The sequence below is a fragment of the Lepidochelys kempii genome, chromosome 8, assembly GCF_965140285.1.
Source record: "Lepidochelys kempii isolate rLepKem1 chromosome 8, rLepKem1.hap1, whole genome shotgun sequence".
Lineage (NCBI taxonomy): Eukaryota > Metazoa > Chordata > Testudines > Cheloniidae > Lepidochelys > Lepidochelys kempii.
The window spans coordinates 54,668,053-54,686,047 of record NC_136387.1 but is presented as its reverse complement, the minus strand read 5'-3'; the positions used below and the strand labels follow the sequence as shown (position 1 = coordinate 54,686,047).

The 17,995-nt window shown below is 43.8% G+C and overlaps 1 protein-coding gene across 1 annotated transcript in view; it reads right to left on the bottom strand.

The window, feature by feature from the left end:
* Positions 1-4,326: 4,326 nt before the first annotated feature.
* The window catches only part of LAMC1 (laminin subunit gamma 1), a 133,568-nt gene continuing 119,899 nt past the window's right edge, over positions 4,327-17,995 (bottom strand). The window contains exons 19-28 of the mRNA XM_073356621.2: positions 14,020-14,225; positions 13,287-13,366; positions 12,689-12,826; positions 12,298-12,442; positions 11,520-11,669; positions 10,962-11,076; positions 10,171-10,370; positions 9,648-9,806; positions 8,869-8,968; positions 4,327-7,261 (exon numbers count right to left, since the gene is read on the bottom strand). Of these exons, the coding sequence (XP_073212722.2) occupies positions 7,005-7,261; positions 8,869-8,968; positions 9,648-9,806; positions 10,171-10,370; positions 10,962-11,076; positions 11,520-11,669; positions 12,298-12,442; positions 12,689-12,826; positions 13,287-13,366; positions 14,020-14,225 (1,550 nt within the window). The 3' untranslated portion in view covers positions 4,327-7,004. The remainder of the gene's footprint in view (positions 7,262-8,868; positions 8,969-9,647; positions 9,807-10,170; positions 10,371-10,961; positions 11,077-11,519; positions 11,670-12,297; positions 12,443-12,688; positions 12,827-13,286; positions 13,367-14,019; positions 14,226-17,995) is intronic.

The window sequence follows — 17,995 nt, the reverse complement described above, 5'->3', positions numbered from 1 at the left end:
GAGAGTCTAAAAATTCCTATTGACATGTTAAGAGAGGGTGGCAGGGGTGAGGGCAGAGGATAGGCATGCAGATGGGGGCAATCTGTACTTTCAATGACTACAACACTGATTAACACTGGCCTTGGTCTGAAAACGTGCTGTGACACTAGAAAAATTAGCACCAGTATTCCAGTCACAGTGCAACCAGTGCTAGCTTAATGACAGGTTTCAGAGTAGCAGCCGTGTTAGTCTGTATCCACAAAAAGAAAAGGAGTACTTGTGGCACCTTAGAGACTAAAATTTATCAAATTAATTTGTTAGTCTCTAAGGTGCCACAAGTACTCCTTTTCTTACTGCTAGCTTACTGGTTTATACAGAGCTCTGGCTCTTGCACTACGTGGGGATCAAACCCCCTGAACATTGTCTTCCTTGGCACATTTGCTGCCACCAGAACAGCTGCACAGTTGCTGTAATACATTTTTCACGGTGCAGGCAAGGCCAAAGATCCTTGGCTGCTGTCGTTTCTGAAGGGGGAGCACAGTGGTGTCAGACATTTATCAGAAACACAGGCGAGGAAGATGATTCTCAGGAACACCCTTCCCTGGTGGAGTCCTGAAAAGCTAGTACCTTGAGAAGGCAAAATCATCCACAAGTGGTAGGTCAGAAACTCCAGAGGGAGAAGGCTCCTCATCTAGTGCAAATCGCCACAACTCTGTTGAAGTCAATAGAGCTAAACTCATTTATCTGAGCTGAGGATATAGTCCTCAGTCTATAGATCAGGTGTTATCTCCTGAAGTCTGGGGATGAGATAAAAGGCAGAAAGCGTTCTTTCCTCCCCGCAGCACCTTGGATGGCACAGAAAGCAGACAGAACCTTGAGATCAACAACAGCCTGTGCAAGATCAGCGTTGTTTCCAGTACAACCCCCCTGATCATATTGTTATGAACTAAAACCACTGATTTTACAGCATGAAGTTTGCTCATGAAACATGGATATTTGTAATTCAGGGTATATTTTGGAGCAGTGAACCCAACCAGCCACTCCCCACTCTTGACTAAACTTGTGTTTCTATATGATAAACAAGAGACCACGTTAGAAAATCAGTAGGAAGTGCTAGCCCAAACAAACATGGAGAGTTCTTCACCAGGACAGAAGATAATCGGGCTTATTCAGATTCTGGACCCATTTAAAGGCCTACTCTAGACTAGGATTTAAAGGTGTGATGTTAGCATGTTAGTCAATACGTTTAGGAAATCTATTGCTGCCAATGCACATTGCTAGTAACATGTCTTAAAATGGTAGAAGCAGAGTACACTAGACTTTAAAAATGTGTTAGTTAGCATGTTAGATAGTCCCCGGGCCAAGGCAGCGCTCCGCCACTGGTGGGATTAGGGGTGTTCAAAGGCAGGGGAATTCCAAGTCAGTTTTTGGTAAATTGTAACAAGCTCTGGGAAAGAAGCAGGAGACGTGAGGGTTGGCTGGAACCACTCTTCCTAGCCCAGTAGCACTGTCCCTGATACTGTACTGAGTCCCAAACTGAGATCTCATTTCTTGCACATGTAGGAAAGTCTACAGATTCAGCTCTTAGACCTCTACTGGGCCTACAACTCCCAGGAGCAAAGCCACAACCATCCAAAATCAGCATCTCACTTCTGCAAGTCACAGACAGAGAAGGTAGTCAGTTCATTGGGAGCTACACACTTCAGAGTCCTTTGGTGCTGCTGGAAGAGGCAGAATGCCTCATCACTCAGCTGAGTGCACACACAAGCAGGTTATTGTCAATACCACAGAACATAGATTCTGCAAACATGGGAGGAAAGAGCACGAATAAAGGCATGGGGAGATACCTGACCCCAAAGGAATAATAAATGGTGCATGAGTTGTCAAGGTTCAGAGGAAGCAAGTAGAGGAGAACAAACTGTGCCACTCTGGAAATACGACCAACTAGACTGATCCAATGAGAAAACTCCAGAGGCTGCTACCTTGTCAGAGGGCGAATAAAGGGTGGAGTGAAAGGCACCCTCCTCCCCCTACCCTACAAGGAAACTTAACCAGATGGGAGCAGGTGACATTGAATGCTAGTGTCACACCTTGAAATCCTAATCTAGGCCAGGCCTAGGAATTAATGTATGGCATTAGTAAAATCCAAGATCTGGAAGTAGAGAAATTCAAACTGGAAATAAGAAACTTTTAAATGGTGAGGGTAATTAACCATCGGAACAGCTTACCAATATGTGTGGTGGATTCTTTGTCATGGAATGACTTTTTGAAAGATAAACTCCAGTGCAACCAGAAATTATAGACTTGATGCAGAGATTACTGGGTGAAATTCTGTGGTCTGTAGGAGGTCAGACTGGATGATCATAATGGTCCCTCCCATATGGCTTTGGAGTCTATGAAATTTATGAATGAATGGAAGCTGCGGAGATTGGAGAAGAAGTTTCCTTCTTGCCACTGCCAATCGTGGTGGAGGTCACTCGGAACAGTCCAGGGAATGTCAGGATCACTAATTTAAACATAGAAGCTAAATTCCCTTTAACGCAGAAGAAGGTGATCTTTCAGTTCAGAGTCACTTCTTCTCTACAGCCTCTCCAATCAAGGTAGAGCAGATCTTACCTTCACGGTGTGCAGAGAAACATACCGCTTACCCTTCAATTCTTCCATGGGTGATGAGCACCCCCGCTCGACCAGCTGGCCACACCATATACACTTACCCTTCAGTGACAAGGAAAACTGCAGCATGTAACTGATTTTATTTTTAGCCAAAAGAACTAAAACTCCCTTGTGTGAGAGAACTAATTATCACCACAATCGTTTGCAACTCACTTTGGGTTTTTGTTTTTTAAACTTCTATGCTTTGTTTGAACAGGGGCCAGGACGGGATTTTTGTTGCTGGCACAGACTTGTCTTGAAGAAGGATGTACCTCTAACAAGAAAGGCCTCCTCTCTGACCCCTGAGGGCAGTAACCCACAGTGGCACGTTTTCAACTTCATAAAAGATCCTTGAAATGAGAAAGGATGAGAGAAGATGAAGTAAAGACAGACATTAAAAAGGAACATTGAGATGGGAGCACTCCCCCTCTCTAGCAGGCGGATGGTGCAGTCAGTTCAGAAGTAACTGTGTTGATACCACCTATTAGTACTAGAGCCCTGCACCGGAACTGGGATTCCACAGGTCCTGCAGGACCCGCTGCCAGAATAGTGGGGGTGGGTAAAATGTACTTTGTTGTGGCCATATTGGATTGTCAAAAAAGAAAAAAAACACACTGGTAATTTGTGGGAAAACACTAAATCTCTCATCAGTTTGTTATAAATAGATATTTAGCAATGTGAAGCAAGTTTTTCTTTTTTTTTTTTAAATAAAGGTTTTAATACATTTAAGTAAGGGATAGAAAGAGATTTGATGTCTATTGTAACAGGAGTTAAAAGTATTTTACATGGTTTTAGTAAGATCTGTTTTATTCTTTTAGTGATAAAAATTGTGTCTGAATTCCGTTTTACAGTAGAACCTTAGAGTTATGAACCCCTTGGGAATGGAGGTTGTTGGTAACTCTGAAATGTTTGTAACTGAACAAAACGTTATGGTTGTTCTTTCCAAGGTTTACAACTGAACATTGACTTAACACAGCTTTGAAACTTTACTCTGCAGAAGAAAAATGCTGTTTTCCATTTTCTTTAGTAGTTTATGTTTAACGCAGTACTGTGCTGTATTTGCTTTCTTTTTTTTGTCGCTGCTGCTGCCTGATTGCATAATTCTGGTTCCAAATGAGATGTGTGGTTGACTGGTCAGTTCATAACTCTGATGTTCTCTGTGTATATATATTAACTGACTTCCCCCCTCCCCTGCCCCTTTCTTTTTTTAGTAGCAGGGGATAATCTCTCTCTTGCGCGGGATCTAAGGATTTTGCAGGTGGGAGCAGGATAAAAATGCAAGAGCAGGTGGGAGTGGGAGAAGGTATTGCAGGGTGGGACAGGAGCAGGATTAAAAAAACTGTCCTGCGCAGGGCTCTACCACCTACATCAAACAAAGCAGGGGCAGCAGAAGGTATGCAGTGCATATATGTATGGCCTCTGAAAGTTCAGAGAAAGTTAGCATCCATCTATCAATTCCCACAAGAGCATAGTCAGACTCCCCCTCTCATGAGATGAGCTCTCTTCACTGTTACAAATCCCGAGAGAAGATTTAGGTAAGGTCCTCTCAAAGCAGATAAACCAAAACAATCCCAGCAGAAAAGGGGGAGAGAGAAAGAGTCTGTATTCCAACCCCCACTTCAAGAGGCAAACCGTACATGCTAAGTCACCATCCACTTCCCCCAAATAAAGGAACACTCAAAGAAAGTCATGGTATAAGGGGTTACAAATATTCAGACTTTATTATAAATAAGAAATACTGTTTTATACATAAAAAAAACTGAAAGTGTTGCATTTTGTTCACCGCCCCAGACAGCAAGACCACAGATTAAGGCAAAAGCTGAAGTGAAGGCACATATGGAGGAGACCACAGGCAAGAATAAAATGAGGGAACTGTTGTGTGTTCCCTGTGACAACCAGCATTCTACCAGCAGCCTTCTTGTCATCACATTATGCAAAGAAATAACTGGACCTATACAATGACATAATGGGGCTGTACGGCAGTAGTGTATTAAGAGATTGCTTATAAAGATCCTTTTTTAAAAAATAAAAATCTGTTAAAAACAGCTTAAGAAAAAGTGAAAAGCCAGAAACCTTAGGCCTGAGGTCAGCCAGGGCATGGTGTTGCCTCTTTGTATCTGCTCTTTCCACAGCCTTGGCAGAGGTGACATGGTTAGGAGGCACCCACAGGACCAGAGCAGCCAGCCAGGAAATACTGATATGAAAGTCCCAGAAGTGCGACGGGCGAAGGCAGCTCTCCTCCACTGGTGGGATTAGGAGCATTCACAGGCAGGGGAATTCCAAGTCAGTTTTTGGTAAATTGTAACAAGCTCTGGGAAAAAAGCAGGAGACGTGAGGGCGGGCTGGAACCACTCTCCCCTGCCCAGTAGCTCTGTCCCTGATGCTGTACAGAGCCCCAAACTGAGCTCTCATTTCTCGCACATGTAGGAAGGCTACAGATTCAGCATTTAGACCTCTACTGGGCGTATAATAGTGCTACAACTCCCAGGAGCAAAGCCACAACCATCAAAAATCAGCATCTCACTTTCATTAGTCAGAAACAAAGATGGTAACCAGTTTCTTATGAGCTACACACCTCAGAGTCCTTCGAGGGGCTGGGGCTGGCTCTGGAAGAGAGGCTGGGTGCCCCATCATTGGGCTGCACACAGAGGCTAGTGGGTTATTATTAATACCACAGAATAGAGATACTGCAAACACAAAGGAGGGAAGAGAGCAGGAGCCTGGCCAGGGGAGATGCCTGACCCCAAAGGAATAATAAATGGAAGAGATATATGGTGCACGTGTAGTGATGGTTAAAAGGAAGCAAGTAGAGGAGAACAGACCGTGCCATTCTGGAAATAGGACCGAGTATATTTACACACACACAAAAAGATAGACTTCCTCACTCTATAATCAAGATAAAACAAACAGACACAAGACAAAAAACCCACATTCACTCAAAAATATCAATTTGAAATAATTAATAGCACCAGTGTGTGTCAGATAATAATTTCTTCCCCGCTACGCAAACGTACAAAGTTGCATAGTGTTTAAGGATAGATATATATGGATCTCAAAGGCAGGTGGTGTCAGACTGATCTAATGAGAAAACTCAACGGGGGGGAGTTAAAGGCAACCCCTCCCCCCACTCTACAAGGCAGCTTAACTAGGTGGGAGCAGGTGTCATTGAGTTGGATAGAAATTCTAAAGAGGCAAGCAGTGGCAGCTGTGTGAAATACTGTGCGTGCTGGATATCTGCCATCAGAGCTAGGCCTGAACAATCTGTGCTGCAGCATCTTAGGAAGACTGGGAGATCAGCAGGAAAACAGGGATAGGATGATAACAAAGGCAAGCCTGATACTGTAGTGTAAAAATACCATCCCCTGATAGCAAGAGGATGGAGAGACAGACCCTTACATCTCTATCTTAGACACCCATTTTCTACCTGAAGACATCAACTTCATATTCAGACAAACTGGTAAAAGCGCTCTGCTTTCTTCTATAAAAGATCTTAGTGGCTTTAAAAAAATCTGTCTGTCTCTCTCTCACCCTAGAAGTTTTCTTTTGAGACTCCTAGTAACTATTACTGAGGAGATCCGAGCTGATCACTTGCAAGCTTCCCTACCTGGAGAATTGGGTTAGGCAGCTGTTCACAGATATGAGACAAAATTTCTAGTTTATAGGCCAACAGTAATGTTGTTGAGACCTATCACCCCATTCTTCTCCCTTTCCTCCCTCAAGCTCTTCTCAGAGGCTGTATATCTTTCTCAGTAGATGGATATACTGCACTCTAGAAAGATGCTAAACCATTTGGTAGATGGCTACCAAATATTTTGATTGGCCACTAATTTACATAGATTTTTTTTTAAAATAGTTAACATTTGGGGAAGGGGATTAGTGTTCTTTATGAGTGCAGCTATACTGGCCATTGTAATAATACTTTGATAGCCAACCCTTTCCTTCATAGAAACAGCGAACTCTGGGACTGAGGAGGTTTTAAGGTGTTAGGGGGAAGAGGAGAAAAACGAGAGCTAGTTTGCCCCACAGTACACCGTCTCATGTGGTCATTTCTGCACCACAGTAAGAGTAGTCCAAAACATTTCACATCCTTGTGCAAATCAAAGGGACGTGTGTATGAGAGAGGGGCAGAGGTGGAGTGTTGAGGAAGAGAAAATTTATTAAAAAAAAACCCTTTGATGCCCCGAAATTGTTATTTAATTTGCTTCTCTTTAAAACTTTGCAACTTTTCCTGATTTGGAAAGAAGATAGCAACTGTGAGCAGCGGAGAGCTGGGGATTTGAAGAAGGTACTCTGTGTGTTAAGGCACTCCATAGCCAAACAATTGCTCCACAAGTCACTGGGGGAATGCTCCCCCTCCCACCCCTAGCACACCCTTAGGGTTTCTCAATAGACGGGGTGTTGAAACATCCAGACGGCAAGGTCTTCTTGATGTCTTCCAGGTTGTTAATGTCTTTCAGGATATCCTCAATGTCCCTGTTGTAGGCCTGTATGGCTTCGTCCTGCCGCCTGGCTGCATCCTCCAATTCAGCCACTTTCCGGTCCAGGTCACTATCTTTCATCTGATCTTTGGCCGTGTTCAGGGTACCCTCGATCTCATTCAGTTTGTTCAAGTCCACTGGGTCCAGTTGCCCTAGAAAACCAGCAGTGCACACAGTGAATTCCACTAACATTTCATGAGGCTGTTGCCTGCTCTCAAGCACTTAACCAGTAGAGTGCAAATTATGGATTAATACAGTGGAACCGTCTTACGGTGAAATAACTGTTTTCAGAGCATTAATACTAACTGGAATTGCTACTGGCACTTTCAATACCATGAAACAAAGCAAAACTACCATTACACTTCACAAGGTGGAGTTTCAGAATAAGTGGGTTCCTCTGTATTTGGATGCAAACACCACACTTACCTGAGCCCACCACAAATAAATAATAAGCCTATCACCCAGTCTCTATACTCCATGGGTAACAGGTGACTTAAATGATCCTAACTCATTGCACACATCGTGGGCCAGATCTTCTGCTGCTTTATACAAGCTGAGGATATGGATCTTTTTGTTTTCAATAATACATTTTTAAATGTTGTCTTTAATGTAATTTAATAACAAAAGGTCAGAAATTCCATCTTGCGGGTTCTTAACATAAGCTTCACTTCTACAGTTTATAAGCTTATATGATCCCTATGACTGAATCACAGCTGTGCAGTATATGGTTAATTATTCTCTACTTGCCGCTGGGCTAGGGCTTTGCAAACATAGGAGGGATTTAGCAAATCCTAACTCAAGTCTTGGGATGTAGCAGAACTTGGAATTTTTTAAAAAGCAAGGCGTTTATTGTGAATATACATTCTTCCGACAAGCTGTTCATGACACAAGGACAAAACTCCAGGGTGGGCAGCGTGGAGGGGAAGAAGAAGGTTTAACGAGTTAGGGAAAATATTTTCCATTGTAATTAACTGAAGTCCTGTTGCCTTTAGAAGACTATAGTAGTGTCTAAAGCCAGCTGTTGCTCTCATTTTACTTTCAATGTCTATTGGAGAGACTCTGTTGGTGGCCTCCTTTGTAGGTGACTGTGTCTGAGAGAGAAGAGGGTGGAAGGACCACCTGGTTCCTTCTCAACCCTTCATTTTGGCTCTGAATAGGAGCTTTCCCTTTCCTCCTTTCCTGAAGAAGCCAGGGCATGCTTGTCAAAAGGGCTCTAGACTCCTCCAAGCAGCAATATTAAGATCATGAACCTATTTATCAAAACGGGAGCTAGTGGGCTTTTCATCATTTCTCTGCTCTCCTTCTCTGCTGGGGGACCATCACAGGAGATGGAGTAACCAAAACGGTTATTTAAGTCTCCAGAAGCAGAAAGGAATATAATCTGAGCATAGGACACAAACGAGGACAAAGAGATCTCCTCACATACACACACCAGCCTTCTTTCTACAGTAAGGGCCAAACAGTCTCAGACACTGCAGAACTGAAAGTCACATCTGCAATGCTCACACAAAGCAGCAATGAACACACCACATACACTGTGAGTCTTTGTGGATAACCCACAAAATACTGATTCAGAAATAAATAATTTAATGGACCACTAGACACCAAGCTAATCCAAATAAATAATTTAATGGACCACTAGACACTATGCTACTTTTTTCCAGCTTCTGCAATAAAACAATGCTCTGAAGAAGAAGGCAAGTTTGTTTAGGAGCAGAATTCTGCTAGGAGTGGGGAGAGTTGTAAATTAGATATATACCTAGCTGTCCCAGAAGGTCATTAATGATGGTGAGCAAGCTGTTAACAGAGTTCTTAGCTTTTCTTGCATTGTCTTCTGCCTCTTGGGCAGCCTGTGAAGCCTGTAGAAAAAAAAAGGGTGTGTAAATGCAATGATGTCAAAGTGGTCAGGATCATAATGGATTTGCCTCTCCTCATCGCAAAGCTTCCCCACCCAGCGCTTGCCTTCCTAGATCATTAAACTTGCCCAACAACACCACAACGGGCTATTCTCATATGTCTCTAGACACTGTTTTGCATCCCTGGCTCCTCTGTTTAGGATAATAATCCCCAACCCCTTTCAGTCTTAGATCTGTATCACAGCTCAGATGCGTGAATATGGAGAGCAGGGCAATAGACATATCAAATTACTTAACCTTCTATGGGAAAACTAATAATGGAGGAGGCTTCCATTGGACAAGAGAGACCATTCTGGGCTGCAATCATTCTTTCATTTAGAGATGGGGCAAGTCTTAGGTCATGGAAGTCTGTCTCCAGACTATAAAGTTGCGGCAGTGCTCTATAGTTAAAGTTACAAGAGGCATTATATTCTAATCCTGTTTTTTTCCTCACTCTTACAAAACTTAGTTAAAAAAAAAAAGTCACTAACTGGACTTGAGACCCAAACCAGATGTTTTTGCAGCCGGACAGCCGATAAGATACTAAGAATGACAGAGCCACCATACCAGCTTTCACCACTGATACCAGTATCCACTCTTCTTACTGTCCCACACACTGTATTCAGCTCCCAGAATAACTCACCATGCCTGCCATCATCATATCCTGATCAGCATCCTCCTGCTTCCTCTTCAGCTCCTTCTCTGCATCTTGCAGCTGTTTCAGCATGTCATCCACTTCTTTGTCTAGCTCTGTCACATCAGAAAACGTCTTGTCGGCCTCAGATTTTGTACTGGCAGCATTCTAAGGTCAATGTAGATAAAAGGTTCAAAAAGGATGGAACATGCAGGATACAAAAGAAAATTCTTCACCCCTTTCTTTCTCCCATAATGCACCAAAGGGCAAGTTTCTCTGCTGTATGTGCCATTTCTGATGGAAGGCAAGCTCAACCACACAATTCAGCAGTAGATTTCACATCTACTCATCTCACTCCCTGGAGTTTACACAGTGGGTTGTGAAAACCATGTTAGCTCACCATGGGCTTACCACCACTCAGTCGGGCAGGAAGTGCATAGTCCCATCAGGACAGACGGGGCAGAAATAAATTTACTCAGTTAATTTTACTATTTCACAAAGAGTGACTCAAACAGTGCTGTGAGAGTCTCACCTTCTGGACAGAATTTGCAATTTTCTCAGCATCGTCTGCTTTGTTCTTGGCTTCTCTGGAATCCTCAGCAGCATTACCAAGAGCCAGCTCTGCTTGCCTTGTCTTATTATTGGCCTCAGCAATGGTTCGAGTAATGGCAGGAATCTTCTTCAGTGCCTCCTCAGCGGCCGTCTTGTTATCATTCACACGCTTGTCAAAATCTGATAAAAATTCAGGAAATGTTTTGCCTCCTGTTCTGGAAGGCTCAGACACTTGTCAGGCCAAGGAAACCTAGCCAGCAGCCTAGCAAGCAGCGCAGCCTATGCTACCTTTAAAATTGGAGGGAAGAAGAACAATAGGGGACGGGGGGCAAGCTGGTCAATGCCTTTGAAAGGAGTGCTATGGGTTCTGTTATAGGAGACACACACGCTGGTGGTATCATAGGTGTTAACCCAGGATGTACTGATTGACTGCACAGGCAGTCAGGGCAGTATTTACACTGATATAGGAATAGAAGATCAAGTTTATTATTGTCTTTCTCCCTTCTGGCAAATGCAGTGCTCCGATCTTCCAGAATACCAGTGACTGCGGATCAGGGGGGTTTGAGGCTCAATACGCAGACTGTATAGTGATGCTAAATTATAAGTGGAGGCTAGCAATGTAGGTTTATGGTCGCTGTTGAATGAAAAGTTAGTTTCCAGAGGCAAGAGCTTAAACCACACAACTCCCTAAACCAGTTTGCCTCAGATGGAAGAGGCCCAGTCATTATACAAACCATGTACAGCTATTGTCCCTAGAGGTCTCTCTCATACCTCTCAGGTTGCTGAGAATGTCATTGGCCTCCTCTAGTGTCTCTCTCCCCTTCTTGGCAGCTTCTTCAGCCAGAGCTTTGGCAGCATCTGCTCGGGCCAGCAGCTGGTCGGCAGTCTAGAGATACATAACACAGCTCAGCATATTCTCGTCTTCTGTAGAACAAAATCTAACCACGCAACAATGTGTCATGCCAGTGGCCCAGCAAATCCCAGACCAGTACAAACAAAGGGCTCATTACCAATGACAGACTATGTTTTCTCTACACAATCATTTGAGGGGTACCTGTTCCCATGACACAGCCCCACATAGCACAGTCTGCTGCTGTTTATGCCCTCCAGTGAGAATCTCAACACCACTGCATTTTCACTAGCTTTTCCTATTTTGTGTTCAGAACCTGCGGTTTACTCCCTCCACCCACCTTGATGTCCACAAAGTCAGTTATTAGCAGGCTGTTCCTCTGAAACCTATAAGAATGAATGAATCTCTCAGATCTGGTCTGTCATTTGCTTCCTTAGGGTCATTTCACAAAGTAAGAGCCTACGCACCCCAGAACTAACCTGTTGTTCAGTCCTTCCTTTCTCCAAGAGATTCTTCACTTCCAACTCCTTCCCTTTCATGTCCTCTCTCAAATCCTCATAATCCATCAACTTCCTGTCAATGAGCTGATCCAGCTCCTCTGCCTCCTTCTTGATCTTATTTGCCTCATTCTGTATGTAAAGATCGGAAACAAAACCAGCTTCTGTGAACATAACAGAACTTCTTTGCAGGGAGACAACAGATACACGGTGTACTTTCCTGTGCTCAAAAGAGACAGAAGCTGCAGTTAGACTCCTACTATTCTGTTGTTACCAATTTGATGTTCAAAAATTCTTAACAGGATCAGGGCCTCACTGTGCTGAATGCAATACAAAACACAGAGAGAGACAGTCCCTATGCAAGAAAGCTTACATCAAACTCTCTTCTAGTGTGTGTGTATGGTGGGGGGGGGGGGGGGGTAGGAGGAGAGAGAATGGGAAAGGGAACAGCTTAGAGGGCTCGGCATTAGGTCTGAGAGTCTTGCTTTCCCTAAAAGCAGGTGACTGTCTTTCATCCTTCAGAAATGGATAAATAGAGAAACATGCAATTTCCTTTGTGTGGGTCTTTCTGATGAGGACTGAAATGTCAAGGTCCTGACTATTCCATACAGACAAAAATTACATGGCACTTAAACATACAGGTGATAGCTCTGGTATTGTTTGCAAAGCACTAAACAAGGCATTAGTAATTTATCACACCAGTTCATATTTGCCACCATTGATCTTTGAACACACTGTGCATGTTGCTTGACTCAGATACCTCTAGCCCCTTGGAGTCCACAGCAGGAAGACTGGTGAGATTAGCATAGATCTGCAGGGCCTTATTCCCAGCTTCCTCTGCCTCCGCATGCACCTTGTTAGCCTGTTTCTCTAGGTCTCGTGAAATGTTTTTTGCTTGATTATACCTAAGAGACAACAGAGTATCCAGTTAGCCTACGATTTCATTCTTTTACTGAATCAGAAAAAGAGGGATAAAATTGTCTTGGCAGAAGTGAAGACAGAAGTTGAAATAGAGAACTCACATGAAACCTACTACTTAAAAGCAGGTACCTCCCACCAGCCAAAGTACAGAGGACATCTTGTTTTAAGCACCATCCCCCTTCCCCATTCAAACCCAGGAGAGAATAATCTGCTTTCTGTTACTGACTCACTTCCTGTTGAGCTCATCTATGTCACTTGCAGTTTGGTTCTCTCCTGCCAGTGTCTTCAACAGCAATGTATACGCTTCTGTGGATGTATCATTTGCTGCCTTTGCTATGCGCACAATGTCATCAGCTTCTTGTTTGTGTCTAGACAATATTACAGAGGGAAAATAATCCAATTAGAATTACCAGCCAATTTTATTCCCATCTACTCCTCTCCCTCTCCTCTCCCAGTACCACAGTTAGGGTGCTAATAAAGCGGTGTTGTCTCCCCAGCCCACTGCCAACACACCAGTAAAGCTTGTGAGAGCAACTGCAGGGTACTACTATGATTTTACATTTCTACAGCCTGGTGTTTAGGCCAAAGGTTGCCCTCATCAGTAATACTCATATACAGCTCTGATGACTACAGGTCCCAGAACTCAATGCCCCACCATTGATCCAAGCAGCTGCAGCTTTGTATTGAGCAAAAGGAGGCTTGCTCCATTCCAGGAAAATTAAGGTTAGCCTTCCATTTCCCAGCAGGGGCCCATGCAGCCCTCAAGAAGGCAAAAACCAAGTGCCCTACCCTTACATTGCCACTTTGTACTGGCGCACTGGGCCTTACCGTTCAGCCAGTTTACGAGCCTCTTCTGCCAAGAGAGTCATGTTGTTTGGGTCACCACTGGAGTCTGGTGGGGTAATGGACTGAAAGCAAAATCAAATATCATTTCAGAAGCTATTCTTTTCTCTTTTGTTGATTGTCACTTTAATTATTCATAGTCATGGATTGCAGACTTGTGACTGCTCTATTTCTCATTTCTTACATTAGTTTGCAAAGTCTGAGATTTTTAGCATGGGTTCTTCCCCAAAAACAAATGCTTCAAGATTTTGTTTAGGATGTGTAAGTGTGTGTGAAAGAGAGTGACTGGGGACCACAGTGGGAGGCAAAGTGGTTACAGAAATCCCTTAGGGTTGTTTATGAGTGCTGGGATATACACAGCTCACCCAGTATACAATGGAAGAGCCAACAAATCTTGTACAAAGATATACATGTTTCCCATTCAAGTGCTTTTATAAGCAGCAAGTACAAAAATGTAAAACTATGAAGAATACCAGGAGTTTCCTTTCAACTAGTAATATTTTTCTCATTTGTTTGTGCCATACACACTAACAAATCTTATCCCCCGTTTTATTAGATTCTCTATGATGTTAAACACACAATGTTACAACCCAAGCTTAGTGCTAGTTTGTGATGAGGGGCAGGGAGGAGAAATGTACTCAGGACATTAAGAACCTTATTCTACTCACAAAAATGGAAGACAATACACAATAGGGCGTTTACGTCACAAAATACTCACCACATTGGCAACTGCCATCTTTGCCTTCTCTAGCATATTAGAAGCTACTTCAATCAGGTCCTCTGTGCCCTCCACCCGCTCTCGGGCTTGCTCAGCTAGGCCTTCAGTCTCCCTCACTGTATTTTGGATGTTCTGTAATCGGCCAAGCTGGCTTGCCAGAGTGCTGTTAATTTTCTTGAGACGATCCATCAGGTCCTGATCCACATCTGAGGCGAACAACATAAAAAGGGAGAAAGCAAAATTAATTACACTGGAAGCATGAGTTGCAGAAATAAAACATTTGGTAAGTCACTGCCGTCTGCAACATGTTGGTAGGTTAATCCCTTGTTGAAAGGGGTCCAGAAGAGCCTTTTAATGAGAGGGTAATCGGCTTACAATCCAAGTCATTACCAGAATGTGCATAAAAACCACAAGAAATGAAGACACCTCTACCTTTTAATGCTCCTGCTGGGCATTAAGCGTTTGTGAGCACATTTGGCCAGAATTTTGAATACAAGACCTGGCACATAAAGGAGGTGGACAGTTGCTTTACAAATGAATTATGTTCGAAGTATGAAACATTTGTTCCACCTATTCTATTAGGGAAGCAGTTTGCAAATTTTGGAGCTGAGCCCTCCTTTGAGGTACATTTTTTGGTTGCACCCCCCTAAACAGACAAAAACAGACACATGCAAAAGTACGCCTGATAAACCTAACAGAGACTTTAATGCAACTTTAATTATATTACCTACACCTGTAAAGTTTCAAATACACGGATACTGACCAATGGCACAGCCGAGACTTCCTCAACCTTGCAGCCAGGCTGCCCCGCTAGGGCATGGACAATACCTGCCCCTCGCTCCCTCCTACTCGGGTTTCCAGGGTGGAGGAAAGTGCATGCAATGGTCTCTGGAGGTGAGTCATGGGGTGGAGGTGATGCCCGGGCTGTGTGGGGCTGGCACAAGCTACCTCCCATGCTCAAAATGTTCCTCAAGGGTGTGTGCCCCAGTTTGAAAACTGTATTAGGGTCAAATTCTATCCAAAAATGCACAGATAAAGGGGCAAGCCATGCACTGTTCTCTGCTGCACAGAGAGGTAGACAGTAAGGAATCTTCACCCCCCAGGCTCCAAAACTGCTTTGCAACCACTGTTGCATACCTGAGAAACAACAGCCTCCACAGCTTGTGCTCCTGCTCCACAAGGAGGAGAGTAACAGTTGGCAGATCTACACAGCAACAGATTCACCAGCCTGGTGTCTTTCCTCCCCATCTTAAAGCCTTCCCAACTATGTGGCTGGGCAAAGAGCCCCTCTGGATCTGGGTTCTGCAATGCTATAGGAGGTAGAAACCTCTCCATGGCCTCCCCAAACCCTGCCCTAAAACTGATAAGTAAGGTGAAACTATTACAGTTCTTGAAACAGTGACTAATCTGATGGATACAGTAGAAGACACCAGGACACAGCAGGGCCACCCAAGGAGAGAGAGCGCTTAACAAGGTTTTGGGTTTTTTAAACCAGACCCTTAACATTATCTTAATATTGTGTACTATAAATACACATGTACGCATTCTGTGCATAGAGTGAGATTAATTTTAAAAAAATAAGAGCAACATGAAGGCTGGTAAATCAACTACAAATAAACAAAAATCCTCAGGAAATCCAAGAGTTAAGGTTCTATAGCAATGTTGCCCTGGCCAGATTACACACCCTGGAGGTTTTAATGTGAACATTTAACTAGTTTTAATTTACTGAACTACATATTCAGATAGAAAATACTACACATGCACAAAGTGTTCAAATTAACATGGTTGTTGCAGGAAATTGATATGAGGGGTTTTTGAGTACCTGTTCTCTCAACTTTAATGGTGAACTAACAGTTTCTGCATTTAATTTGCCTTTTATTTATTTCAGAGAGGAGCAAAAAACCCAGAGCTCTCCCTGCTATACTAGTGCACTTTAGCTTCACAGCCTTTCCTGAGATGCAGGCACCCTAAAGGTATGTCTACACAGCATTTTGGACTGAATGGGAGCAAGCCTCCCAGCCCGGATCGACAGGCTTGGGGAAGTGGGACTCATGCTAGCACTCTACATACACCTCTGGAGACAGCACTTTGAAGTTATGGCTCGGGCTGGGACTCAGGCTCTGAAGGTCAGTCCCCTCCTGAGGCCCCAGTGGCTCAAGCCCAAGCCCAAGCCATAATTTCGAAGTGCTGTCTATAGAGTTATCTTTAGCGCATCAGCATGAGCCCCACTACCCCAAGCCTCAGGCTCCCACTAGCTTCAAAATGCTGTGTAGACATACCCTAGGAGACCCTGAAGGTAAAGTGATCCCCTGCATGCTTAAGACTCTAAATAGCTTGACTTTAAAGAGCCACAAATCCCCCCAAACACTAACAATGCTGAACATTTAAACACTGAATTGACTTTTGTAAAAGGGGAATTATTTACCTCCTCAAGTGAGGGCTAGGAAACAAACCAACCAAAGCCCCCAATCCTATGACCACCTGTGCACTCGAATCACTTACGTAAGCAGTTCCAGCACCAACCGCTGCAAAGAACTATCATCCCAATTTCTGAAATGATCATGCACATTTGGGAAGGTTTCTCAGACAGCATGGACCTGCTCCTCCTATGCTGGCCAGCACACAGCCCACCTATATTCCCAGAGTTCAGTGCAATCACTCATGTAGTGCTGGACACCCTACAAGAGTCTCAGACCAAGACCTGTCAATCCAAACCACGACCTCCTTGGCTGGTGAATATGTCTTGAACTGGTCAGATGACATGGACTCAAGTGCCAGCACCATGCAGAAGATACAGAGGCTGACTGAAGCGGATACCCTTCACTACATATGACCACATCACGGTCACCAATATGGCTTAAGTGCTGGCCTGGGATCAGCTGATGAATGAACAGTGGCTGAGTGAAGCTGAACCCAAGCAAGACAGAGGTGATGCAGGTGGGCAGAGGAAAGCATTAGGAAGAATGTGCAGCCATGGCGCAGTCTCCTTTGGTTGAAGGCAAACACCCACAATTGGTCAGTTAAATCCAGGAGTACTCCTAAACTACTAACTACTACTCCTAAACTCTTCTCACTGACACTAAGCTCTCGCATAGTAGATGCTTTCCACCATATCTGGTTGGCTAAGAGGCTCCCTTCCATCTTGGAAGACAGCGACATGGCTTTGGTTACACACACTTTTGTCACAGCCTGCCTGGACTACAGCAATGCGATATACCTGGGGATGAAGCTACCAGCCCCGAAGAAACCCTAACTATCACAAAATTCTGCAGCATGTGTCATCCTCAACAGGGGCTACTAAAAGCACATCAAACCTGTCCTTGGCTCTCTATATTGACTACCCACAGCCCTTACTCTCTACACCTTCCATGGCCTAGGCCCAGCATATCTTTTAAAGATTGCCAAAAGCTCCATGAAGACCACGGTCGACAATTCAGCTCCTTGGGCACCATGGAACTCTCTACCAAGAGGGTAAAGCTTGTCTGTGTAGAAAACAGAGCTTTTTCCAGGGCTGGACTGAGACTATGGAACAAACTTGCACAGGAACTAAGAAGCACCACAAGTCTTATTCCTTTCTGCTCCAAGCTCAAGGTGTGTTTCTTTGACAACGGTCTTCTCTAACAAATGCACAACGTATATTTAAAACTATGCATATACCCAACATAAGTCACGTCACTTAGCGAACTGCTGAAAGACACAGACATACTATGGTGATGAGGACAGCATAAGATCCTACAGAGAACAGAGCTTGAACAAACCCGGAAAACAACCTACTCATCTCTGGGCTAAGACCAAACGTGGAATGTTTAGGCCCAAAGAAATTTCTCTGGGAAAGCTATGAGCAACAGCAGCAACATGCTACTGGTGAATACTATGAAAATAGACATACCCTTAACGTACCCTTAAATGTACATTTTTAAACAAGTAGAAAGATTTTCATAGTTAATAAGTAAAAGTCTCTTTAAATTAAATCCTG